Source organism: Geotrypetes seraphini, chromosome 8 (genome assembly GCF_902459505.1).
Source record: "Geotrypetes seraphini chromosome 8, aGeoSer1.1, whole genome shotgun sequence".
Taxonomy (NCBI): Eukaryota; Metazoa; Chordata; class Amphibia; order Gymnophiona; family Dermophiidae; genus Geotrypetes; species Geotrypetes seraphini.
In genome coordinates, this window is record NC_047091.1 from 115,155,141 (window position 1) to 115,181,443 (window position 26,303).

Consider the following 26,303-nt stretch of genomic DNA (forward strand, 5'->3'; position numbering starts at 1 on the left):
CGGTGATAATAAATCGCAAGCATGTTTATTGTTCACAGGTTTCAAAGCCAACCCTTGTATAAGAGTAGCAGTAAAGTCTGAATAGCTGTTCTATCAAAGGAAAGAACAAATTACAATTACTGCTTATATCACCACAAATGCCTATACAAAATTCATAGTGGATTACAGATAAGAGTGGAGACATAATCCAGAATTACAAAAATTAAGAAATACATAGTAATACTTCAATTAGCTTTAATACATACTTGCTAAAAAGATATATGTCTTAAATTATAAAAAATTTAGAAAGGTATTAAACTGACAAGTTATAGAAACTAGTAGGTTTTTCCCGAATTTATGTGGTGCAGGAATACTACAGAAGCAGAAGTCTGAGAACAGGTAATGTTAATTTATTGTATATTAGCTTGAGAACAGATATTCAAAGAGAAACGAGACACTGGTCATGTAAATACTGCACAATTTATTCCTGCTAACATTCATCAAACAACATCAGTATTAAAACAGATCAAGGATTATCAAAACTAACCCTATTTTTTTAAAAAAAGTACAAGAATTTAAGTAAACACAATGCCATTTTTGTAGTTGATCAAAAAGTACACAAGTTTCCTATTCAAGGCAATCATACAAGAGCTGAGCACAAAAGACAAAGTGAACCACTGGGAATGTCAGGGACAGGCTATGCAATACCAGTTGTACCTTCTACCTCTACGCTACATTAGCTGGGTCACCCTGCAAGCCACTTCAACACTGCAATGGGTGTATGGGGAGGAAAAGGGAAGATACTGCATCTGGGTATTATAGTCTAATCCAGTGTTTTTCAACTGCCGGTCTGCAGAAATTTTCTGCCGGTCCACAGGGCTGGCACGTCCATCAGGCCCAAGACAGCGCTCTTCAACCACCGGTCCATGGTGCGATCAATGCAGCATCTTCAGGCTGGCTCCCTGAGTGATGCAGTGCACAAAGCCATGGGAAAAGGCTCCTACGTGCGGGCCTACTCCTGAACCGGAAGCCTTCTCTCTGATGTTGCAATGTCAGAGGGAAGGCTTCCAGATGAGGCACGGGATATGCGCGAGGGGCCACTGCCCACAGCTTTGTGCAATGCAGCACTCAGGGAGCCGGCCCAAAGACACCGCGTTGATCGCACAGCGGACCGGCCCAAAGATAACACCAGGAAGCAGGCCAGAAGGCAAGGCACATGGAGAGAGAGAGACAACAACGGTAAGGGAAATTTTTTTATTTAGCGATTGATTTGTCTCTTCAGGATTTTATTTAGTGATTGATTTGTCTGTTCAGAAAGAAATGCATTTGTTTCTTTTCCTCTAGGGTTGTACTGCTTACAGAGTCTTGCATCTTAGGGCTTTTGTTTGTAAATATTAGAACTTTTAGTTTTTGGTCCTGCATTTTGCATGAGGTTATCTGTTTTCTGGTAGGAATGAATGTTGAAAAGCATACAGTGTGCTTTGTGTATTTTAATTTTGTGGTTAACCATTATGTGTTAATACGATTATATTGTGTGTGTGTGTATATATATATGGAAAAAATGGTGTTACAATTAGTACTATTATGGAAGTGGGGTCTGGGGCAGAGATTGAGTGGAGATGGGCACGACCTAGCTCAGTGTTCTTCAACTTACGGTCCACAAAATAATTATTTTATTTCCACCGGTCCACAGGTGTCAAAAGGTTGAAGAACACTGGTCTAATCCCTGAGACAATTTGAGCAGTGTCAGAAATTCAGTGATGGCCCTGAACATGTGCTACAGTGTTCTTGTTGAAGGGTTTCTCAAATATAGCTCCCTACAGATGTTAAGGAAAAAAGTGTCAACTCATGTTAACTGAGGATTTATGGGGATAGACTTGTCAATGCAGCCAACAGCACGACTTGATAGTCATTCTGAGGCTATCTGCTACAAGAAGCCCTGTTCCAGTGGTTATATAATGTTCTGGCTTCTTACAATATGAAGAATGGTGAAAGCAAATGGAATGCAATTAAAAAAATATAGGAGTGGAAACAAACAAGATCATTACAGTGAGTTTGTGTTATACCTAATGAAAACTAAGTTTTGGATAAAAGAAAACCCAAAAAAAGGTTAACATTTACCGCACTGAGTACACCCGAGATAGAAATTTTTCCTCCAAATTTTTTTTAAAAAATTGAGGAATAGGTGTACCCATTCGGTGGAAAATAAGATTTAAGTGAATAAAAATTAGTGCAGTTTGTTTTATTCATGACTGCAATTTGGTTAGAACAACCTATTTTGTTTTAAGGAATGGCAAGGGGTTGAAAACAGTTTTAGGACAAGCAGTAAAAGAGCTGACCTCTCAATATAGAAAGTGAAAAAATAAAATAAATCCAAGAACACTGCCTGGTGCTGCTGAAAAAGAGAATCATAAGAGATTAACCCCCCTCCCCCTTTATGAAGGCATATTAGGGTTTTTTTTTACAGCAGTAAAAGCTCCAACACTCATAGAATTCCTATGAGCATTGGAGCTTTTACTGCAGAGATCTGCAAAATTTAAAAAAACCTAACACAGCTTTATAAAAGGGGGGCAGAGTAAATTTTAGTGGTTCCACATAGCTAGTCTTCTCCTGACTTCTCTATCAAGAGGTCACATCTCATGAAATTCTAGCAAAACATTCATTAAAAATAAGTGACTTAAATATAAAAATGTATAGAAATGTAAAAATAGATACTAGATATATCATACAAATTTAACTTTTAACAGGTGCTCAAACAAAGTATTCTTTTCCAAAATATGCAGTCTCTTAAAACTGAGGACTGCTTCACAGGAAATAAAAAGACACACTGGCCATACTTAAAACAAGTACTGTACTATGTAGCTATAAGGGCCCCCAAACATTTCATTAGGCAGTCATACAAGATATTTCAAGTCATGAAAGGGTCAAGGTGAGTGTATGTTCCATCAAAGTATGAGCAGGGTGGAGGAGTTCCCTCTTGTGTGTTTGATAACCTTGTTGCCATGCCATACTATCATCTTCCCAGTAGCGCAAGAATGATGACTTTAAGTTAAGTAAATTAATCAAGAGATTATTTATATATTTTTATATGAAAATTTCAAAAATAAATTATATCAATGGAAAAATTAGAAATTTAAGACAACTAAGAAAAAAGAATGTAGGCCAATGAGGATATATGACACAAATATCCCCACCGAATACATGCTAATATCAAAGGTGGAGGAGGTGTACCTGAGGCCACATTTGTTCATACAATATATTGAATGTGTTATAAAAATATGTTAAAGACTTACAGTACACTGGGAAGAGTGTAAAACAATTGGAGGTTGGTTATACTATCATCTTCAGCAGGTGAAGCCTGGGAACCCTGCCAATATGCATAAACCCCCTCCTCCCCAAAAAACAAACAAACCCAACCCTTTCTTTGTGAACCCATAAACTAGTCTGGAAGGCTGTGATGTAAATGCTATGAGCAAGAAACAGCAAAAGAAAAGTGAGACATATCCCAAATTGAGCTTCTGTACCTTGACTGATCCAAAAGAAATTAAGAGGTTGTAGGCAATCTGAACAGACAAAAGTCTGATACATTTTCTCCCTCTCTCTAAAACCTGGCTTTCAAAGTCCTTAAACACGCTTAAGAGATAAACACACCACACAAAGGGTCTTCACTTCAGAGTCCAGCCATTTGTGTGACAGACAGCCTTCTGATGCCCATATATGAGGGATTAATTATTATGATGTTGATTGTCCTAATGGAATCTAGAGAAATATTGCAAGGCTACCAAATAAACCAAACAGATGACCAAGTGTACACAGCACTATAAAAACAAAACAAAAAAAGAGTGAAAGGGAACAGTCAGCTCCACTTGCCAGCCTCTTACACCAACATGTTACTTTCCACGCTTTTCTGGTTACACAAGATCTTAATCATTTTTGCTCAAATTTTTTCTTTTCACCTTAGATGTCTGCAATTTTGGAACACTGAGCAAAAAATGGATTAAAGGGGTTTTTTTGGTTTTTTTTTTACTTAATAGAATGGAAATGCTATATTACATGTCTAAAAAACCAGATAACTGAATACAAGTGTAACCCCCAGAATTACCTTTACACCTCCAAGTTATTGTAAGTTTGCATCACTGGCCCATGAGCTGAAGACTATGGTATTCCAAGGGTTGATAGCATTTAATCCAAAGATGTACTAAGCTCAGTCTGCCCAGCAGGACAAATTGTAAATAGCTGAAATAAAACTATATCAATTGTTTAAAAGTCTCTTTAAAAATTCCAAACACAATCACCACCTCTGGGTCTGTTCCAACAGTATCCGTCAAAGCTTTGTGCATAAAAAAATAGACATTTTAGATTTTAAAAGTCTCTGTCGTGCTGGTGAGATGATTTCAGCAGTATGGACATGTTCCACGTGGCTGAGAGAAGACAGCCCAGATCTCAGTGGCACATCCGTGAAGTCATTTCCTTCTGTTAACCACAAAAGAGTAGGATGAGCGAGTATGTTACACAACATCAGCAATTGTAAACCAACTACATCACTTTATCCAATGGAAAGGTAGAACTAGAACTCCAACCAGGAAATAACTGCACACGCTTACTACTGTATCAAAAGGCGACTTGTTATAATACCACCACACACTCTGTGCTCTGCTATAGACCCTTTAACAGAAGGCTGGGGCAGTGGGGATGGGAAGGAGGTTAAATTTTATCTTGCAAATCCATATAAAGTTAGGCTTTATATAAAAAAATTTCACCAAAAGTTTGCTAAAAACATTTTAAATCCACTCCTCTTCAGTTTTCTGCTTTCCCATTTCCATGGTGGTGAATGCACATGTAGAACAATTGGATACTACATTAAGCATTGCACGACGCATAAAGCGAAGTCTCACTTACAGTGCAGATGTCCTCCAAAGACAGCAGAATGCATATCTACACTGAAAGGCAATGTCTTTCATGGAACATGCTGCCCATTGTTTTCTGGCAACTTCTGGAAGTATGTTACTGCATGTATTCTTTCCCACCAGAGTCACACAGGATCAAGTCAGTCTAATACTAAAGCTGATGAAATTCAACTCCAAGGCAAGTAGGCCAGGTATTATGGCTCTGCATTCTGCTGTCCTCAAACATTGCTTTCATTTGAAGTTTCCTACAGCTCCTAGCGAGCCAGGATGCACAATAACCAGTAGTCCCGGAATAGAAGAATAAAGTTGATCTCTATAAGCCTGTGCCTGCTTTGGTCTATTGACAGGTTAGTCAGGTCTCAGGTAGGAGTGCTGAGGGATGAATGTCGTCAAGTCCCTCAGGAAAGGAAGCTTCCTTGGGGCATTGAATGACAACCAGTGGTGTAGTAAGGGGTGGGGGGATGGTCTGCCCCGGGAGCCATCTTGGTGAGGGCGCAGGTACCCATCCTCCTCTCTGCCCCCTCTCCCGCTCCCTCCACTACAGAGCGTGAGCACAATGTCCCTTCCCCCATACTTATAGCATTCCTGACGTGAGCAGTAACCCCCAACCTGCTGTCGTGCCAGGAAGTGACATCAGAGGAAAAGCAGATGCTGGCATGACAGCAGGTTGGTGGCTGTTGCTCGTGCCAAGAATGTTACATAAGTACAGGGAAGGGAAGTGGGGTGCACGTGCAGTAAGAAAGGAGTGTGTGACGGTGGGTGGAGAGGGGCGCCTCTCACCCTCGCTATGCCACCGATAACCTCATTTTGATGGGCATTCACCCCAACAAACTTCCTCAGTCACAGCACAGACACTAAGGACTGAGGAAGTTTGTGCCCTGGTTCTCTCAACATTGCACTTCTAGGGGGACCAATACAGATGTTTCTTAGTCTCCACCTTACACATAGCATTGTGGTCCCTTGTCCACAACAAGGACGATGTTGAATCCTTCCTTGTCCTCAGACTGGGACTGGATGATGCTCGATTGCAAGGGATTTGGAGACCTCCTCGATGTTGAAGTATCATCAATATCCGATGCAGTTCCGGGAGCCATTGGGACCAATGAAAAGGCACTGGCTCTGCATCAGCATTTACACAACAGTATAACAAAATGGTGGCTATGAAAATCATGAGAGACCAATGCAAGCTGAGGGGAGATCATAAAACAAACAACTTCTCTACTTTGCAGAAAGGCTGGCTTGATCCCATGTGACAGTAGCAGGCAGAAGGTACACCTAAAGTGGTTTATAATACATTGAATAATAATAAGGTACTCCAAAAATATATGCACTATAGCACTTCCAAAAGCTTCTGAAAAACAATGCTGAAGAGTGTCTCTGCACCAGGGCTCCGTCAGCATTATCACCCATCAGTGTGGATATGGCATCCTCCGAGATATGCTTTTGCTCATGTAGCCTCAGCCGCAACTTAGTACCCTACTACATATTTTAGGGTCTGAGGCTGGTGAGGTGTTTAAAATATTTTCTCTTTGAATGGATTTATATTGGTGCTTCATTCTTTTGATTATTGTAATGTATTTACAATGGTGCAAATGGTTTATTGTAGCTGCCATCTTTTAATCATTTTAGCTTATTTTACATTATTCTAGACTTTCTATACTTTGTTCCCCTTCCTTTTGTCTTGATCCCTCTTCCCCTCTCTCTTTATACAAACTGTATTTCTGCCCTTCTCCATCTTGTATCGATAAGTTAATGTTTGTCAGTGCGTTTGATTGTTTGTAGCATTGTTTTGTAATTTGTTTTTAGTGTATGTTCTTATTATACTTTGTTTTTATATTATGTAAAACCGCTTTGAATTTTTAATAAGGTGGTATATCAAATTTTAAAATAAACTTGAAACCAGTATAAATAACTGACAAGCTTTTAGTTTGTAAAACATTTGCACTAGCTACCTGATTTTTGGAGAGTCCCATTTAAGATCACTATGATCTAAGACTTTAAAAAGGGCTGGTCTTACCATAGCAGATATTAGCACCTCAAATGTGGTTTCTATTCTTATTTAAACGAAATCACTGTGTTGTAGCAGAGGTTAAAACTATATCTAGCTGTAAACCAATCATACTCATATTCCTTACCCATGATTAAAAGACTTCTCAGAAAAAAAGCCAAGACTGCTTTATTTACTACTGCCTTCATTTATTGTTTTATTCTTCAGCATTTTTGTTTGCTTTTACCACTGTATCTACCTTGAACTGCTGATGCAAGATTGGCAGACAAACAATATACTGTATAGATTTACACTGTGACCACAACCCTGAGCCAAAACAACCCACACACTACCACCATCACTTACCAGGGGCTCTAATTCCTTGTTATCCATCAGATTGAACTCAGTGACAAAATAATAGAAGTGCTTGTAGCAGGTGTTGACATGAGCCTCAGCCCCCATCTGGATGATCCTGTCAAAGTGGTGGATGTAAACATGCACAAAGACTCTGAAGAGCCGTGACAAAATCTTTTTCACCACCTGTAAAAAGTTTCTAGGGAAGGGAGTACCTGTGTGAAGAAATAAATAGGTGTCAGGAATTGCAATGCCCTCTGGACACACAGACTCTGCCTTGTCTCTGCATAGAAAAGAGACCATGCAAGTGTAAGGGTGGGTATGCTACAAAAGACAGTACAGTCAAACCTCGGTTTGCGAGTAACCCGGTTTGTGAGTGTTTTGCAAGAAGAGCAAAACACTCAGCAAACTTTTGACTTGCAAACAGAGTGTTGACTCGATTTGAGAGCACCCCCCACCCCCGATAACCGGCATCGCTCCCCCCCGCTCCAACCGGCACCCCCCCGAACAACTTAAACTTACCCCCCTCCACCGTCCAGCGCAGGCACAGATCGTGTGCCTAGAAGATCTTCCGGCTTTCGGCGAGAGGGAGAATTAGAAGTCCTTGAGCATGCGCAGATGCATGCTCAAGGCAGGCAGAAGCTGGAAGCCAGATCTTCTAGGCACACGATCTGTGCCTGCACTAGACCAGGGAGGGGGGGTGTAAGTTTAAGTTGTTCAGGCGAGGGGGCTGGTTCGCGCGGGGGGGGGGTGCCGGTTGGAGCGAGGGGGCCTTTGCGAGCGGGGGGAGCGATGCCGGTTATCGGGGGGGGGGGAACGTATCAAAGCGAGTTTCCATTATTTTCTATGGGGAAACTCGCTTTGATAAATGAGCATTTTGGATTACGAGCATGGTCCTGGAACGTATTATGCTCGTAATCCAAGGTACCACTGTATTTGTAAGCATAATTGAAGGTGCCAAGTCTTTCGATAGCTATTCAGACTGTATCCTATGGGATGTAAGATTTAAAATATAAATGAGGCCAAGACTTACCGATGTTTGTAGGGAAAATATCTTCATTGTTTATCTGCACTTCAATCCAGTCCATTAAAAGATTCATGTACTTGGGAGCTGAAAGGGCTGTAGGTTTCCGGTACCTGTGCTCATCCTGCCAGCGATACTCATACTTTGGGCCTCCAGACATGATAGGACAAGACAGCTCTGTGCAGCTGTCACTAATGGTGCCATATATCAGGTTGATGCGATTGAAGAAGTCTACCACATGTACTGCCACCCAGTCATTCTGATCCTCCCCATGGGGTAGCTGAACAGCCAGCTTCAAGTCCAGACCTGCATTAAGTGATGCCTGGGCCTTCTTGTGTAGCTCAAACCTCTGCGTTCCAGGTTCAAATTTTCGTTTGGGACGAAAGGTTCTATCTTTGTTAAATACCTGCTTTAGAGGGTTTGACATGTTTGATTTTCTTCTTTGTTATGACTTTTAGCCACTATGCCCCAAGATTCTTACCAGACGACCTCTTCACCTTTCAAGGACATGAAATGATGATCTCATCTGATTTCTAGCCTTTTTGGAGCCCTGCAACAGGGGGGGGGGGGAAAGAAGATATTCAAGCATGGTTAAAAAAAAATTTATGAAAATAACCCTCATTGAAGTCCAAGTACATTTTGTAGAACAGATTCATATAAAGAGAATTTGGGACCAGTTTAAAAAGCTGGAATTTATCAACTTACCTCAAAGTAATACACCTCATAGCATGGACCAAAATGCACAATATATACTTTTTTTTATGTTCATTTGTATATTATATTGTCTCAAGTCCTATGCTTATTTGATCATCAAAAACAATGTAGAAAAGCTATTTAAACTTTCTTTTGTATCCAGTTAAACAGTTTCCACATGTTTTTTATGACCTGAATGATCACTAGGAAGAGAACAGAACCACTGTGCTCAAATTGTGATAATAAAAGCTACTCATTTCTTTGTTCAATGAAACAATTTTAAACACTCCATGTTAAAATGTTTTTTCTTGTTATAATACTATAGAATATTTCTGATCTTTGGTTGGGTACAGTTTGCCAATGGTGCTGAAGATCAGGGAGGAGGATCCTTGGTAGACATTTATGAAAAAGCCAAGTATTTATTAAATAATTTAACCCAAAGAGATACGACTGGCTCTTAAACTCCCCAAACAATTCAGAACATTGGTCTTGATAAAATTATTGAATCTTATTACTATTACTGCTAATTTACTTGCCACTCCAATTAAATAAGAACCCCACAATTTTCAGATATTGCCCAAATGAGGGCTAATTTATAGTATTCTTACTGGGCGAGTCATTTGCTTAACTAGCAAGGTGACAAGAATCCAAAGTCATGGAATCAAACACCTTCACTCTCCCATGGAGAGAAACCATCTGGATCTGAGTAACAAAAGACTGAAATGAGGAGAAGTGCACCTTATGCCCTGGAAGTCCTACTATCAACTACCAGTAGGGTAGCAGGAAGAATGTGGGAAAGTTACTTACATGTAACAGATGTTCTTAGAGGACAGCAGGCATGTATTCTACCATGTAGGTGACATCCAAAGAACAAGCACTACCAAGTGTATTGTCACTCTAAATTTTAAAGGCAGTGCTTTCCCGCCTGATGCTGGCTTGCGGGACCATCAGTTCAGTAATAAAGCTAAGAAGCCAACTAGAAGAGGTAGGCAGATTGTGAGACTATAATGCCTGCTTGTCCTCGGAGAAAGCAAAAATACTTGCCTGTAGCAAGTGTTCTTTGAGGACAAGCAAGCATTGTATTCTCACATGTGGGACTTCAAGCAGCCAGGATCATGGCTCTGGAAGAAGTTGAACATTGAATATACAGGATACTGGTGAAACCCAAGAGGGTTGAAGAGAGTTGGTGCTCAGGAAGTGAAAAGACTCTGCAAAACTGCTTGCCTAATCCAACCATCTCTTCTAGAGGTTTAGAGGTAAAGATGCAGAGTGGAAATGAGCTACCGAAGCAGCCATATCTTGGACACTGTAGGCTGTAACATGGCCCTGCATCAGCCCAGCCCAAGTATATGTGAAGGAGATACAGTCCCCAGCCAGGTGGGGATGATTCTCTTGGTAACAACTCCAAGTCCATTAGGGTCAAAAGCTACAAAACAGATGGGAGGATTTTCTGAGGTTTAATCTGGTCCAGGTAGTATGGCAGAGCATGTTTGCAGTCTATGGTATGGAGAGCTGCTTTTCCTGGATGGGAATATGGCTTTGGAAAGAATACAGACAGAACAATGGATTGGATGAGGTGAAATTCTGAGATGACTGAGTAGAATCTTGTATAGGGTGGATCCAACACAAGTGCATGAAGTCCACTCACACGACTTGTAGATGTGAGGGTTATGAGGAAGCTGACTTTCCAAGTTTAAGAGAGCAAGTTGCGTCTCAATGGGAGACTTCATAACAGCAGAGAGAACCACTAAGATACCAGGCTACTGGTGAAAGCTTGATAGATGGCTTGGTGGTAAAGTCCTTTCATGAACATGAATACTAAGAACATAAGAATTGCCGCTGCTGGGTCAGACGCCCTTAGGTCAAAAGACCAGTGCCCTAACTAAGTCTAGCCTTACCTGCATACGTTCTGGTTTAGCAGGAACTTGTCTTGAATCCCTGGAGGGTATTTTCCCCTATGACAGCCTCCGGAAGAGCGTTCCAATTTTCCCACCACTCTCTGGGTGAAGAACTTCATGTCCCCTCTTTTCAAGGGAGAAGAGGCCCAGTTTTTCTAATCTCTCACTGTAAGTCAACTCCTCCAGCCTCTTAACCATTTTAATCGCTCTTCTCTGGACCCTTTTGAGTATTACTGTGTCCTTCTTCATGTACGGCGACCAGTGCTGGACGCAGTATTGCAGGTGGGGGTGTACCATGATAACCTTCTCCAATCTGTTTGTGATCCCCTTAATCATTCCTAGTATTCTGTTCGCCCTTTTCACTGCTGCCACGCATTGCACGGCCGGTTTCATCGACTTGTCGACTAGTACTCCCAAGTCTCTTTCCTGGGGGGTCTCTCCGAGTACTGCACCGGACATCCTGTATTCGTGTATAAGATTTTTGTAACCGACATGCATCACCTTACACTTATCCACGTTAAACCTCATTTGTCATGTCACGGCCCATTTCTCAAGCGTGTTTATGTCACGTTGCAGGTCTTTGCAATCCTTCTGTGTCTTCACTTATCATGAATAACTTTGTATCGTCTGCAAATTTTATCACCTTGCTCGTCGTACCAATTTACAGGTCGTTTATAAATATGTTGAAGAGCACGGGTCCAAGAACCGAACCTGCGGCACTCCACTCGTGACTCTTTTCCAGTCCAAGTATTATCCATTTACCCCCACTCTCTGTTTCCTATCTGCCAACCAGTTTTTAATTGACGCGAGTTTTCACCCTCGATTCCATGGCTCGCAATTTTTCAAAGTAGTCATTCATGCAGAGCCTTGTTAAACACCTTCTGAAAATCCAGATATACAATGTCGACCGGGTCACCCTTATCTGCCTGTTAACTCCCTCAAAGAAGAGCAGCAAATTTGTCAAGCAAGATCTTCCTTTGTTGAAGCCGTACTGGCTGGTCCTCATCAGATCATATCTGTCAAGGTGATCAATGATGCGGTCCTTTATCAGCGTCTCTACCATCTTTCCTGGTACTGAGGTTAGACTCACCGGTCTGTAGTTTCCAAGATCTCCCCTCAAACCTTTCTGGAAGATCGGCGTAACATTCGCCACTTTCCAGTCTTCTGGAATCTTTCCTAATTTGATCGACAGATTGGTTATCAGTTGAAGCAGTTCAGCTATAACCCCTTTCAGTTCCTTGATTACCCTCGGATAGATGCCATCCGGTCCCGGGGATTTATCATTTTTAAGCCTTTCAATCTGCCTGCATACCTCTTCTAGACTGACCATCAACCCTCTCAGCTTTCTGTCTTCGTTTCCTGCGTATAGCCTGTCGGCTTCCAATATGTTGTGTATGTCCTCTTCGGTAAATACAGACGCAAAAAATGTGCAGTTTGTTGGCGATGGCTTTGTCCTCCTTTAGTACTCACTTTATTCCATGATCATCCAATGGTGCCACCACTTCCTTTGCGGGTTGTGTCCCCTTAATATATTGAAAGAATGACAAAGTTTTTTGCCTCCTTGGCTATTTTTTCCTCGTAGTCTCTTTTGGCCTCTCTTACTGCTTTATGGCACCTGCTTTGATGTTGTTTGTGCTTTTTCCAGTTTTCATCTGTTTTGGACCTTTTCCATTCCTTAAACGAAGTCTTCTTGTCTCTGATCGCTACTAAAGGATGAACACATAGATTTCTTGTCCAAGGGAGTGTGGCACGCACTGATATCACGGTGATGGGTGGATTGAATTGGTGGAGGCGTAGCATTATATGTTAAGGAGAACCTTGAATCAAATGGACTGAAAATTCTATAGGAACTGAAACACACTTTTGAATCCCTATGGGTATAAATCCCATGTGTAAAGGAGGGGAAAAGGATAGTGATAGGAGTACACTACCATCCACCAGACCAGGATAAACAGATAGATGCTGTTAGCCTCCCTAATATCTGATAATTTAACTGGGTAGGGCATGCTAGCGAGATAAAATTCCTTGATGAAATCAAGGACTGCTTTATAAAATAGCTGGTTCAGGAACTGACAAGAGGTGAAGCAATTCTAGACTTGGTTCTTAATGACACAAAATGGTGGGTGAAGCAATGGTGCTGGGGTCGCTTGATAACATGATCAGATTTTATATAATCCCTGGAATAAGTCCACACAAGAAATCCAATGCAATAGCATTTAAATTTAAAAAAGCAGACTATGATAACATGAAGAGAATGGCAAAAAAAAAATTTAGAGGAGCAGCTGCAAAGGTCAAAAATTTACATCAGGCATGAATGTTATTCATAAATACCATACTGGAAGCCCAGACTAGAAATATTCCATGCATTAAAAAAGGAAAGAAGGAAGGAAGACCAAATGGCAGTCCGCATGGTTAACGAATTATGTGAAGGAAGTTATTAGAGTTAAGAGAGTCTTCAGAAAGTGGAAGAAGGATCCGACTGATCTAGTTGCTGCTCCGGCAGTGTTCTGAAAAATCTCCATAGGAGCGCAACGTGTCCTTTTGGTTGTGACCCTTTGGCTGCATGCCACAGTACTGCTGAGTCTCTGCCCTCCAACCCAGCCAGCTGATTAACCGTTCCCCTTAACAGTATCCATGACATCCTGTTTGCCTGTCTTGGCTGTTCAGAATGTAAGCTCTTTCGAGCAGGGACTGTTTCTTCTTATTTGTGACTCTGCACAGCACTGCATACATCTGGTAGTGCTATAGAAATAATTAGTAGTAGTAGTAGTAGTAGTAGTAGTAATTCCACCCTGTGGCATTTGATGATGTCATAGTAGTAACATAGTAGATGACGGCAGATAAAGACCCGAATGGTCCATCCGGTCTGCCCAACCTGATTCAATTTAAATTTTTTAAATTTAAATTTTTTCTTCTTAGCTATTTCTGGGCAAGAATCCAAAGCTCTACCCGGTACTGTGCTTGGGTTACAACTGCTGAAGTCTCTGTCAAATCTCACTCCAGCCCATCTACACCCTCCCAGCTATTGAAGGCTTCCCCAGCCCACTGGTTTCCATTTTCACCAAGAGCCTGCTGTTCTAGGCACCCAAGTCTTTTCTCGAGCTACATCTGGCAATGCACACTTCTGCTTCCAACAAAGTACTTAAAACTATTTAATCCTTTATTTAGCATTGTTGATCAGAAGAAACCTGAGTTTCCCATGGCTCTTATAGGAGATCTACATCTCCAAATGCCTGTTACTTGGCACTGCTGCTCTCGTTCAACATCAAGTTATGAAAATCTGCCAATTAAATGGTTAATAAAGGTGCTGTATATACCAGGCTAATAGGAAAAAAAAATCTTCAAAGTGCACATTAAAACTATCCTGATAATTTTTAACTAAACTAAAACTACTACTTGTTCTTAATTTGCTGTATAGTCCCTATATTTACACTGCTGCACAGTCTCGTATGTCCAAGTATTTAAATCTACTGTATAATCTTGTATGTCCAATTCACTCCATTGTGAATGTTTACTTGTAAACCGTTCTGAGCTACTGGGAGGACGGGATAAAAATATAAATAAATAAATAAATAAATATTCTTCCTGCCAACACATTAGCTCCTTCTACAATGATGACATTTTGAGAACTAAAGTTCTGCCAAAGTTTCCAAGATCACAACTAGTGTACAATAAAACTAAGCTAATACTTGAAAGCAAATCCAAGGTAGAGCACATCATGGCACCATTTCCCCAGTATCCTTCTCCAGATTCTCGGGAGCAACTATCAAGTCCTCAGCCAAGATAACTCCTGCCAAACAAAAGCAGACTTGGCTCCATTCAATGGTTTGTCCTTTTCCATTTCAAGTCTTATTTTAACATTGTATCACCAATGCTTATCTGCATGTCTCACTTAGCTGAACAAAGCTATGCCTTAATAAAGCTTTGAATAAAACCACAAAATAAAATTTTAAAATAGTAAGTTCTAAAAAAAAAAAACAACCAACATACATTTTCCTTTAGTTTTCCTCCTCCTTCCCTCTCATTATGGGCTCAGCAGGCTGCAGAAAAAATAAGTGTAGGTTTAGCTAATGCTGTTCTGTCTTCCACAGCTCACTGTGACACACTCCTTACCACTTCCTTCCTGCGCAGCTTCTAACAGTAATACAATTCACACCCTGATCTTCCAGAAACTCTTCTATGACCTTAAAAAGCATTGTAACACAGCTGCTTATTTTATTCTAATAATCCTGATGAAAAGCCAGATTGCTTTACTGGCATAACAAATTGTATGCCCTGCCAAAGTAATACATTACAAAGATTAAAGTAAAACAGAGAAAGAAATAATTTACAAACTAGTAGTAACAAATTACAGGATAAAGAGGACAAGAAGGACAATTCTCAGGTTCTAGGGCTGCTCTATACTAGGTATAAAATGAATCGAACATGTTAAAATCCCAAAGGCTAGTTAAGAAATGTGTTACATAAATCTGATTTAACAAGGTATCATCTTACCTTCTTGTTAAAAGATATTTCTGTGCGTTCAAGTGGCCTAAAATGGCAACTAATTTACTTGTTAAATTAACATTTGTAGCAAATGAAATTTGAGTTTGCATTCCAATATATCTTGAAAAAAAATTAATGGAATGACAATCAATTACAACTAAAACATTTCTGCATAGCCCTTGTATGTAGCCAATTGGCCAACTTACGAGGTACACCAAAGTTGCAGCAAGCTCTCATTTATAGAGAAAGGTTATCAGAAGAAATTCAATACAGGACTGGGTCTAATTTTCACATGCTCAAAACTTGTTATATTGATGAACCCCCCCCCTTAAAAAAATTATTCTGCAGCAATGAACCTGTGGTCTCCCAGACCATCACAGGGGGTCTGCTGAAAGTGAACCAATCTCATTCAAGAACTGAGCACTAAAGCTGCCTCTATGTTTGAGTTATACCTTTTTCAGCTGTAGCTCATGGTGAGTTACACTCTGGTGCAGTAAGTACTGTACTTTCCTGTCCCTGGAAGGCTCACATTCTAAGTATGCACCCGAGACAATGGAGGATTAAGGATCCTTTTATTATGGCGCATGGCAATTAGCATTTTGGCAGGAAGGATGTGACATGCTTGACAAGACCGCTAACCTAACCACAGATACCCCCAGATGGAAGCAGAAAGAGAAAAGGCATCTCAAGCCCGAGTTAGATGCTTCCCACAATAAGGGCAGAAGAAATCAAGATCGAACACCACATTGTGCTCACCCCAGAGAAAAACATGGCACCAACATTTGATTCCAAACTGAACCGTTGCCTGGATTTCAACACCGACACCACGAAATAAGGGAAGGCAGAATGCAGACAAGGCTCCCACAGAGAACAGCCTCATTAAGGCCTCCTCACCCGCCAGCGCTGCCAAGCTCTTGGACCAACCGAGAAAAGACCTAGCACCAGGACAGGTGAACTCTGATGGCTTCCCACCAAAACTTGTGCAACCACTCTAATTCCAGCAGCAGCCAAGGGGGAGGGGGGGCAGGGAAAGGGTCTGCTGTTTCCTCTGCAGTGCAAGCACCAAACTCAAACTAAAATCTCTTAAATAATCTTCCTTAAGCAAATGGATGAAAGTAGAGCTCAGATGACCAAGGAACAAACCTCAACATACTGTGATTAGGCCAAGATTGCAGACACCATTTTCTCTTAAAATGCCTTCCATCCCAGCACTCCCTTTGGGTTTAACCACAATTTTTTATTTTTATAAAGTGAGGAGGGAGATAGGAGTGCAGGACTAGTCTATATGGAGCTCTAGGAGATGGCAGGAAACTGGCACCACCAGCTATACCCTTGAATAGGCTCCCAGGTTGCCTAATCCCCAGTAAAGCCACAACAGGAGCCATGCTAGGTTGGATTGAGCCACCACTTCCAGTCCACGCCCAGGAGAGATCCATCTGCCTGCAGAGATAGAGAATACTGAAGTACCAGTGAGCAGACCATCATATATATGACAAAGTTCAGCTTTGTGTTCTCTTATCTCCACCTGCTGTTAGGTTGATTTAACCCACTTGTCTCTGGATTCATCTGCTGCTGTTGAAAGAATTCCTATTACTCATGTGTTTAAAAGATATAATCAAAGGCCCAGATTCTATAAAAGGTGCTGTTGTTGGCGGCCATCTTAAAACTGGCCACCAATCATGTGCCAATCAAGTGACGGCGCCATTTAGAGAATCATGCCTTTGGAAAAGGTAGGCACCGGAAATGAAGGCCAGGATTTTCAAGGCCTATATTTCCAGCGCCTACCTCGGATGTGAATTGTGCCTAATGCTACTTCCAGCATTAGCCATGCCTACAGTGACATTAGGCATCATAAATCACCTCCGTAAGTACAATTCCGGTAGGTGCCTTGAAATTTGTCTTAAAAGTTCTTTTAAACAGCATTTTGAACTTAACTTAGATGCTGGTAGGCACCCTACCAGTGCCTAAATTAAAAGCACCATTTATAGAATATGGGCTAAAATGCTATGTTCAATAAGAGAGACATGGGAAGTCAAATTCACTTTAGGATTAGCTCCTTTGCCTGCACAAATACCAAATTTACAGTCATAAGGATCCACTGCCAAAGAACAAACAGGTGTTGCAATGCTCAGAATGGGAGGCTTTTTTAACTTGAAAAATAAAATAAATACCAATGATGTATAGGGTCGCATAATTAAACACTACTATTTCTCTGTCTTAAATTTTGAATACTTTGAAATCTATCAGCTGTCCCAACTGGATACATCCTCAGTGATGCTTTGAAGGGCTAAGCAAATAAGCTTATAATATTGCTCCGGTTCCATCCTCAACCCTGATGAAATATTGCGATGGATGAATAGTGCAGCACTGCAATCTCAGCGCTATTGTGGTATAAAGTCATCCAACTGGATACTGGCATTTGCCTGTGCTGTTTTGCCAATAAATAAAAAGACAATCAAGGAGCAGATATATACTCTGAAAAAAAGTATGACTGGTGTTTGAACTAATGATTTGAGCCAGGTGACTACATTCAGAAGCAATGTGGGCTATAAGACTTTGTAAAATAAGTAAAATAAAATAATTTCACACAATGCTTTAACAGAATGTTTTCAACAATTTTAAATTATTGCAGTATGAGTATTTCTGACTACTATATTTTCTTCTCCCTTTACCCATTATCCCTTAGAATAATGTTTACCCAAGCTGGTTCTGGAATACCCTCCTGCCATAACGAATCTGCATGAAATTGATTTGCACACACTACTCTCTATTATATGCAAATCTCTTTCATACATATTTACTGTGGATATCTTGAAAACCTAACAGGCAATGGGGTACTCCAGGACCAACTTGGAAAATACTGCCTTAAAACAGGAGGCCATCCCTGTTCAGGAATTCTTCTATACATTGACCCTGATTCGCAGATATCAGCACCGATTAACATGATGCTAAGCGTGATTTTATAAAACTTAAGCGCCCATTATAGAATCGTGCTTAGGCAGCACTAAGCGTTCTAACAATTAGGCACACCATACTGTATTTAGGCCACAGTTTTCTTTGCCTAAAGTTAGGCATCACCGATATTGGACACTAACAGCACCTAATTCACAAAGAGGCACCTAACTTCAAAACACACCCATGATCCACCCCCTAACCACACTCACTTTTAGTGAAGCACGTTGGGCTAAGCGCCTACTTTTTATAGAATCAAGTTTTTGGAATTAGGCACCTAACTTTCAAATAAATTCAATTAAAGCCAATTATGGGGCAATCTCAGCACTGATTAAGCCTACTGATCAATTAACTTAGAAACTAATATTGGCACCTAACTTTAACCAGACTTTATAGAATCAGGGCTATTGATTTTCACTTTGAGCTACCCCTGCCAACTGTAGACTATAACATTCCCATATGGAGGAAGGAGAAAAGATTCCACATACCACCTGCATGTCTCCACAGGGCCCAAAATGTGTGCTTAAATGTTTGAAACATTCTTCAGGATAAGGATAATCTACATAAATGGAATGTCCTTAAAATTTAACAAACTAAGGAGTCCTTTTTATTAAACTGCAATAGCATGCCCTTACATGGGTCTTTCACACATGCTAAGCTCATTTTTACTGCAACCATAAAAATACCCTTTTCAATTATTTTCATTAATGGTCATGCACTGTTGCCATTAGTGCATGGCCATTTTCAAAAATTACCATCTGAGCGCTTAAAGCCCCTCCATTTTGTAGACAGCAAGACCTCATGTGTTAACCATGCATTAACCAGTTAGTATGCCACTAATCATGCTAACCACTAACTGGTCAGCATGAACACCCCTGACATGTGTCCTAAAAAAAACAACAACCCCATATTTAGCATGTTGGTCATTTTTGCTGCATCAGGCATGCATTAGTGCCCCTAAAAACACAATATTTAAGAAACTAGGATTATCAGGACAAAAGGGAAAACCAAAATGAATCTCCTAAAAAGAAAATATTTTCTATCTGCCACACAGAAAAATTAAAATTTTAACACTTTTTTGGTTGTGTTTCCTCACTATTAGGTGCCACTGTTCTAAACTTCCCCCCTCTTTTACAAAACTGCAATAGTAGTTTCTAGTGCGGGGAACCACGCTGAATGGCCCGCACTGCTCCCAACACTCATAGGAACTCAATGAGCATCGGGAGCAGCGCGGCTCCCCGCGCTAGAAACTGCTATTGCAGTTTCGTAAAAGGAGGCCTTAGTATTCCTAGTCTTCACTAGGGAAAAAAGCAGGAAGCATGCATAAGCAAAAACATCTTGGTAGATAGAACAGACCTTAATAGATCTGTGAGACTATTGCACTAAGCTTGTTTGGGGGTGAATCAAAAACTAAAGGTAGTTGTTAAACTACATGATAACCAGAACAGAGCTAGCGAAATGCAACATATATCTCGTACATTGCCTGTTTGATAGTTCATCCACGCACAGTACAGAGCTCAGCCTTTAGTTTTGTGAAAGCCACAAGATCAGAAACATGGACACTCCATTGCAAGATTGCACCATCAAAGAACATGCTGTAGTGCACTTTTTTTGAGCAGAGGGAGTGAAACCTATGGAAATTCACCATCAGATATTGACTCGGTATGAATACAAAACCATGAATCAATGAATGGTTTATAAGTGGGTAAAATGGTCACCCACCACCATCGCGCACATACAAGAGCATATTGACATGGCCGATGCCTTGTTTAGAGAAGAATAATGGATAGCACTGTCTCAACTGGCTGCAAATTTAGTTATCATCTATAGATCTGCATTTGCCATAATACATGACGACTTAGAATACAGGAAAGCCTGCGCATGATGGGTTCCCAAAGAGCTTACTGAACTGCACAAGCAACAGCGTGTGGAGGTTGCAACCCAGTTCCCAAGACTGTATGAAGAAGATCCAAGTATTCTGGAGAGAATTGTCACCGGCAATGAGACATGGGTGCATCACTGTAACCCAGAGAGCAGAATGAAGTAAAGGAAAGGAAGCAGTGCTCACCTGGCTTTAGGAGCAGCCAAAAATCTTCTTTACAGGAATGCAGAAACTAGTTGAATGATGCAATAAATGCATCGTGTTGCATAGAAACTATGTGGAAAAAACGATGTGTTCAATTGCTCACAGTTACTTCTATTAAAGCCATTAAATATATTTTGCTTTTATTTTTTGATTTACCCTCATATTAAAGCCATGTGCAAACACTTAGTACATAGCTTTCTAAAACAAAATTTCAACTCCCCAATAAAATAAGCAAAAACTATTCAAATTATTGTGTTAAAAGCTTACTAATGAACAACTGGAGAAAGTTATTTCCTCACTCCTTAGGTAGTCCGTTTTTATTTTGATGATTTAGTTTTGCCTGTGATAAAAATAATGCCAGATACATTATGTATGTTTTTATTGTAAGCTGCCTAGAACATTGAATAGTGTGGGTTAGTGTTAAATAAAATAAAGTGTGTATTGTCATAAAATGGCACATGCTGTAGGAGTAATACACCTTCTTTTTCTGCAAATGCCCCCTTCCAATTAGTGAGTACCGTATTTTCGCGGATATAACGCGCACCTGTGTAAAACGCGCACAGGGGTATAGCGCGCAGAAATCACGATGATATGTACCAAAACTTTTCTATACCGCGCTCAGGCATATAACGCGCATGATGCCCGACGCTCCTTTCGCCCGCCCTGACTTTCCGTGCGCTGTCCCGACTCTCCGTTCACCCCCCTGACTTCCGTGCACTGCCCTGACTTTCCGTGCGCTGTCCCGACTCTCCGTTCACCCCCCCTGACTTTCGGTGCACTGTCCCCCCTTGAAGTCCTGTCCCCCTTGAAGGTCTGTCCCCATTCTGAAAGCCTGATGCCCCCCCCCCCGACGTCCGATACATCCCCCCCCCCCGGCAGGACCACTCGCACCCTCACCCCGAAGGACCGCCGACTCCCCAACAATATCGGGCCAGGAGGGAGCCCAAACCCTCCTGGCCACGGCGACCCCCTAACCCCACCCCGCACTACATTACGGGCAGGAGGGATCCCAGGCCCTCCTGCCCTCGACGCAAACCCCCTCCCCCCAACGACCGCCCCCCCCCAAGAACCTCCGCCCGTCCCCCAGCCGACCCGCGACCCCCCTGGCCGACCCCCACGACCCCCCCCACCCCCCTTCCCCGTACCTTTGGAAGTTGGCCGGACAGACGGGAGCCAAACCCGCCTGTCCGGCAGGCAGCCAACGAAGAAATGAGGCCGGATTGGCCCATCCGTCCTAAAGCTCCGCCTACTGGTGGGGCCTAAGGCGCGTGGGCCAATCAGAATAGGCCCTGGAGCCTTAGGTCCCACCTGGGGGCGCGGCCTGAGGCACATGGGCCAAACCCGACCATGTGTCTCAGGCCGCGCCCCCAGGTGGGACCTAAGGCTCCAGGGCCTATTCTGATTGGCCCACGCGCCTTAGGCCCCACCAGTAGGCGGAGCTTTAGGACGGATGGGCCAATCCGGCCTCATTTCTTCGTTGGCTGCCTGCCGGACAGGCGGGTTTGGCTCCCGTCTGTCCGGCCAACTTCCAAAGGTACGGGGAAGGGGGGTGGGGGGGTCGTGGGGGTCGGCCAGGGGGGTCGCGGGTCGGCTGGGGGGGCGGTCGGAGGTTCTTGGGGGCGGGCGGTCGTTGGAGGGAGGGGGGTTTGCGTCGAGGGCAGGAGGGCCTGGGATCCCTCCTGCCCGTAATGTAGTGCGGGGTGGGGTTAGGGGGTCGTCGTGGCCAGGAGGGTTTGGGCTCCCTTCTGGCCCAACTACACAAAGGTACGGGGAAGGCGGGTGGGGGTGTCGTGGGGGTCGGCCAGGGGGGTCGCGGGTCGGCTGGGGGACGGGCGGAGGTTCTTGGGGGGGGGGGGCGGTCGTTGGGGGGGGGGGGGTTGCGTCGAGGGCAGGAGGGCCTGGGATCCCTCCTGCCCGTAATGTAGTGCGGGGTGGGGGTAGGGGGTCGCCGTGGCCAGGAGGGTTTGGGCTCCCTCCTGGCCCGATATTGTCGGGAAGTCGGCGGTCCTTCGGGGTGGGGGTGCGAGTGGTCCTGCCGGGGGGGGGGGTGTATCGGACGTCGGGGAGTCGGCCGGGCAAGAGGGCTTGGGCTCCCTCTTGCTCCGATCGTGGATGCGGGTGCGGGTGGGAGCGCGTGCGAGCGGTCGTTCGGGGTGGGGGTGCGAGCGGTCCTGCTGGGGGGGTGAATCGGGCGTCGGGCGGGGTGGGAACTATGTTTAAAAACTTTTCTATACCGCGCTCAGGCATATAACGCGCGAGGGGTATGCGCGGTACGTAAAATCACGTATAACGCGCGCGTTATATCCGCGAAAATACGGTAAGTAGAGACAGACTGACATGCATCAAGAGGAGACATTTAAAATTATCCCACTGAACCAAGTCCCCTCTCCCCGCTAAAAATCCCTGGTTGTTTAATGGACTCTCTCTCACTGACACCCGAAACAAAAATCCCTGCAGTCTGGAACATTTAAACTGCACTTTTACTGATAACCAATGTGAACAGTTCAAAATTCAATCCGAGTGCCTGACACTTGTGCCAACCTGTACAAAGTGTGCTGAAGCTTTGTGCAGGGTAGAGAATGGCACAGGGGCAGAGACTGGAACAGAGCAGGGACAGGGACTAACTCTGTCCCCATGTCATTCTTTAAAAACTTGAGACTTAAAAGTAAAATCAAGTAAAATTTGTTTTCTTTGAACCCTCACAACTGACAACATTCCTATCACTGTCAAGCCTGGAGAAAGCGCAAGATGGACAAAATGATAAATGACTTCCTTGCACAGATTTACCTACAACTGTTTTTTCTTATTATTGATGATTGCTTAAACTCTGTTTTTACTTAATCTTGGATTTCAAATGATGAGGACTTGAGTGAGATTTAAGATAAAAACTTTTTTTTTTTTTCCTTATATATACTATATATTAAGTTTGAACTATTTTCTTTTTTTTATTTCTTGAATTTTGCTTTCTGTACAAGTATATACTTGATTGTTATATTTGAAAAATTCACAAATAAATAAATAAAAAAAAAAAAAGTAAAATCATAAGTGTTGGAGGCTTGTGCAAATGAGGACAGAGCTCAAAGGGACAGGGCAGGGGCAAACTTTGTCCTTGTGTCATTCTCTAGTATAGGGTAAGTGTGGCTTTAGTGTACAACTTTGTAGATGCATGATGCAAAAAGGGATTTGTGCCCAAGCTAACCCTGTGCAAAGCCTCAAGTTAAAACATTTTTAAATATGCTTGGCCTAGTGGTAATAATGCTAAGTGACACCTGATCTTGTGCTACTCTCTCCTCACCTCCACATAAATCTAGTGGACTTTAACCACCCTCTCCCCTATCCACCATGAAGGCAGAAGTTATGAGCAATGTTTACTCACTCTCTGTCCGTAGAGGGCACCAAAAGAACACAAATTTTACCTTCTGTTCATTGATTTGCTCCATCATTTTTAAGCTGAAGAGAGCAAAGTTTAATTAATTTTCCACAGGGAAGAGCATCACCACCACTCGGCCAACAAAGAAACATTAAGTAGAAGCAAAAAGTGGGCAATAATATTGTGGAAATAAATGAAGAGGTGCTCCCAACCAAATCCAGAGAGACTTGTACAGCAAAGTCTCCTTTACCACTCAACTAACATAATGGTTTTTTACTACAAAAAGGCAGCATACAAGTCCCAATCTCTTTCCCTAATCTTTAACTTGAAGCCACTTTGGACAGAAATAACCTGAAAGAAAGCAGGAAATATCTTACAATACAAGGCCATAGTAATGCTAACCAGTAGACGTCAATTCATCCCCACCAGTCCACCTTCAAACTTTTCAAAGAGGTGGGTATTTCCAAATATATTCTCTTCCTTTACCGAGAAATGCCTCGTCTTTCAAGCATGCGCTCTTCCTCCCATCCACTTCCCTCTTTCTGTTTCGAATGGGTAGAGGCATAGAGTTGTCAAAAAAAAAAAAGAGAGATGGAGATGATGGTGGGGAACAGCCCCAGAGGTTTCCAAGGCTCGCCAGTAACCCCTGGGCCTTACTCCAAAGAACGTTGGCCTAACGCTTTCGGGGGGGGGGGGGGGGAGAGAGACCACCTCGGCAACTTCCTAAGCCTCCCCTCGCGAGAAAACGGCGTGTCCTCTTGGAGAAGGGAGAGGGATGCACATAAATAACGAAAAGAAACTAAAATAACCCCAGTACTTACCGACAGAGACCCAGAGCCGCCGCCACTACAGCTGAAAGCCGCCTAAGAGCTTCTCACTCACTCACTCTCTTCCTTCCGGTCTTTGGGGCGGCTCGCGCTACTCTAGAGACGCTGCTGCTTTGCTCTTCCTTCCGGTGGCTCGCGCTGTTGTTGCTCCTAATTTGCTGTCACGCTTCTTCTTCCTTCCTGTGCACGGGAGGAGGATAATAATAATAACAACAGTTTATATACCGCAGGACCGTGGAGTGAGGCTAGATAGCTCACTCTGCTATTAGGCTGTCACACTACTTTTCTTCCCAAGCGCCATTCTTCATCTACCTGATAACTATCGCGCAGACACCTGACAGCACCTACCCCTTTCTCCAGTTTCAAGACTTCTGTTATAGGGCAGAAAAAAGAGAGAGGGGGGAGGGGCTTAATCTTCTCTAAACGGGGAATTACAGGACGGGGGTTTCCTATTAGTGTTTAGGTGAATTTGAGCCGCTGGTTTGGGTAAAACCAGGATTTGCAGGATCCTCATAGACTTGTATTAAGATCCTGGTAATTTACATCCTGGAGATCCTGCGAATCCTGCAAATCCTGGTTTTACCGTGTTCCACTGCTTTGGATTCCGAGAAATACATGCGAGCACCCAGGTCCGAGCCTTGCTAGTTATGCTTACTTTTATTAGCTATTTTTGTTTTTTCTTAATTGGTTTGGTTTAGTCACTTGTACTTGATATCTATTGTCACTCAAGAACTCATGGAGTGGGGCGGTTTGTATACATTCAAATAGAATAAAGAGAATAATAAACGACGTATCGAATAAAGTACATTAGGTAAAACAATATAAACCATCAAGAACCCAATAGAGATTAGAGCTGCAGCTCAAACGCCACTCGTCCCAGTCTCTAGTGTTATCCTTCCAGCCTTTAACCGAGCAGGACTTTTTCGCGTTCCAGCATTGTGTGACGCCTGAGACCGACTGCTCTGTGACACCACCCTTGGTTTCCAGGTGGAGGATTGCCGGCAGATGGGGGCTATGCAGCTAAGGTTACCGTTACTACTGCTGCTGCTGCTGGCCGTGCTGCTAACCCATGGTTGTCTGCACTGCGATTCAGCCTTCCAGCAGAAGTTCACCTTCTACCGGCGGAACATGGGCTGGAAGTCGTGGTGGGTCACAGATAGGACAGCCGCCCTGTTCATTCTGGAGAAATGGCAGCCGCGGACCTTAGAGGGGTTGCAACTGAACGTCGAGCCAGAGATCCGTGAGTGCAGCACACCCTCCTTCCATTGTATCGTGCTACCTGTAGTTGCTACTGTGTTGTTCGCCAAACTTCCGAGAATGCAACGAATGGAGGAGGCATAGTGGGATCAAAGACCTGGAATCGAATTAGACTTGTATATAGTTCCTACGGTAGTAGCCTCATGGTTTTGGCAAACAAAAACCTTGACCAGATCCCAGATTTGGCAGAGAAACAGAAAATACCTTTGTTCTAAGGTTGTCAAATACCTCTTGTACCCTGAGTTTGGTAATGAAATGCCTTCCAGTGAGCTCTAATGTTTCTCTATTTGGAGGAATGGGGAAAAAAATAAATGCAATTTTCCTATGTTGTTATGGGATTTACATTTATGGGCTAAGATAATTAGATATAGCTTTGTAAACTCCAGCTCAAGTGAAATACAGTGGATAATTTTTCCCAGTTCAGATAAAATGTATTTTTTTAAACAAAATTTTCCAAATGAAAAGCCTATAGCTACCCTAATCT

At 42.7% G+C, this 26,303-nt stretch overlaps 2 protein-coding genes across 11 annotated transcripts in view; one reads left to right on the forward strand and one right to left on the reverse strand.

Moving 5' to 3' along the window:
• Nucleotides 1–1,985: 1,985 nt before the first annotated feature.
• Nucleotides 1,986–25,617, reverse strand: MOB3A (MOB kinase activator 3A). 4 transcript variants are annotated; one of them, XM_033956082.1, is made up of 6 exons: nucleotides 24,875–24,978; nucleotides 24,557–24,742; nucleotides 20,348–20,434; nucleotides 8,261–8,801; nucleotides 7,240–7,442; nucleotides 1,986–4,452 (listed from the first exon to the last, which is right to left on the reverse strand). In XM_033956082.1, the coding sequence occupies exons 4-6, from the start codon at nucleotides 8,676–8,678 to the stop codon at nucleotides 4,423–4,425; spliced, it is 651 nt and encodes a 216-aa protein (XP_033811973.1). In that variant the 5' UTR covers nucleotides 8,679–8,801; nucleotides 20,348–20,434; nucleotides 24,557–24,742; nucleotides 24,875–24,978; the 3' UTR covers nucleotides 1,986–4,422. The 4 variants fall into 4 exon arrangements, with proteins under 4 accessions (XP_033811973.1, XP_033811972.1, XP_033811971.1 ...); XM_033956081.1 differs by lacking the exons at nucleotides 20,348–20,434; nucleotides 24,875–24,978 and adding an exon at nucleotides 25,593–25,617; XM_033956080.1 differs by lacking the exon at nucleotides 20,348–20,434 and having other exon boundaries at nucleotides 24,911–25,036.
• The window catches only part of IZUMO4 (IZUMO family member 4), a 45,350-nt gene continuing 44,250 nt past the window's right edge, over nucleotides 25,204–26,303 (forward strand). For all 7 annotated transcript variants that reach the window (XM_033956083.1, XM_033956084.1, XM_033956090.1 and 4 more), the window contains exon 1: nucleotides 25,204–25,802. In XM_033956083.1, the coding sequence (XP_033811974.1) occupies nucleotides 25,568–25,802 (235 nt within the window). In that variant the 5' untranslated portion in view covers nucleotides 25,204–25,567. The remainder of the gene's footprint in view (nucleotides 25,803–26,303) is intronic.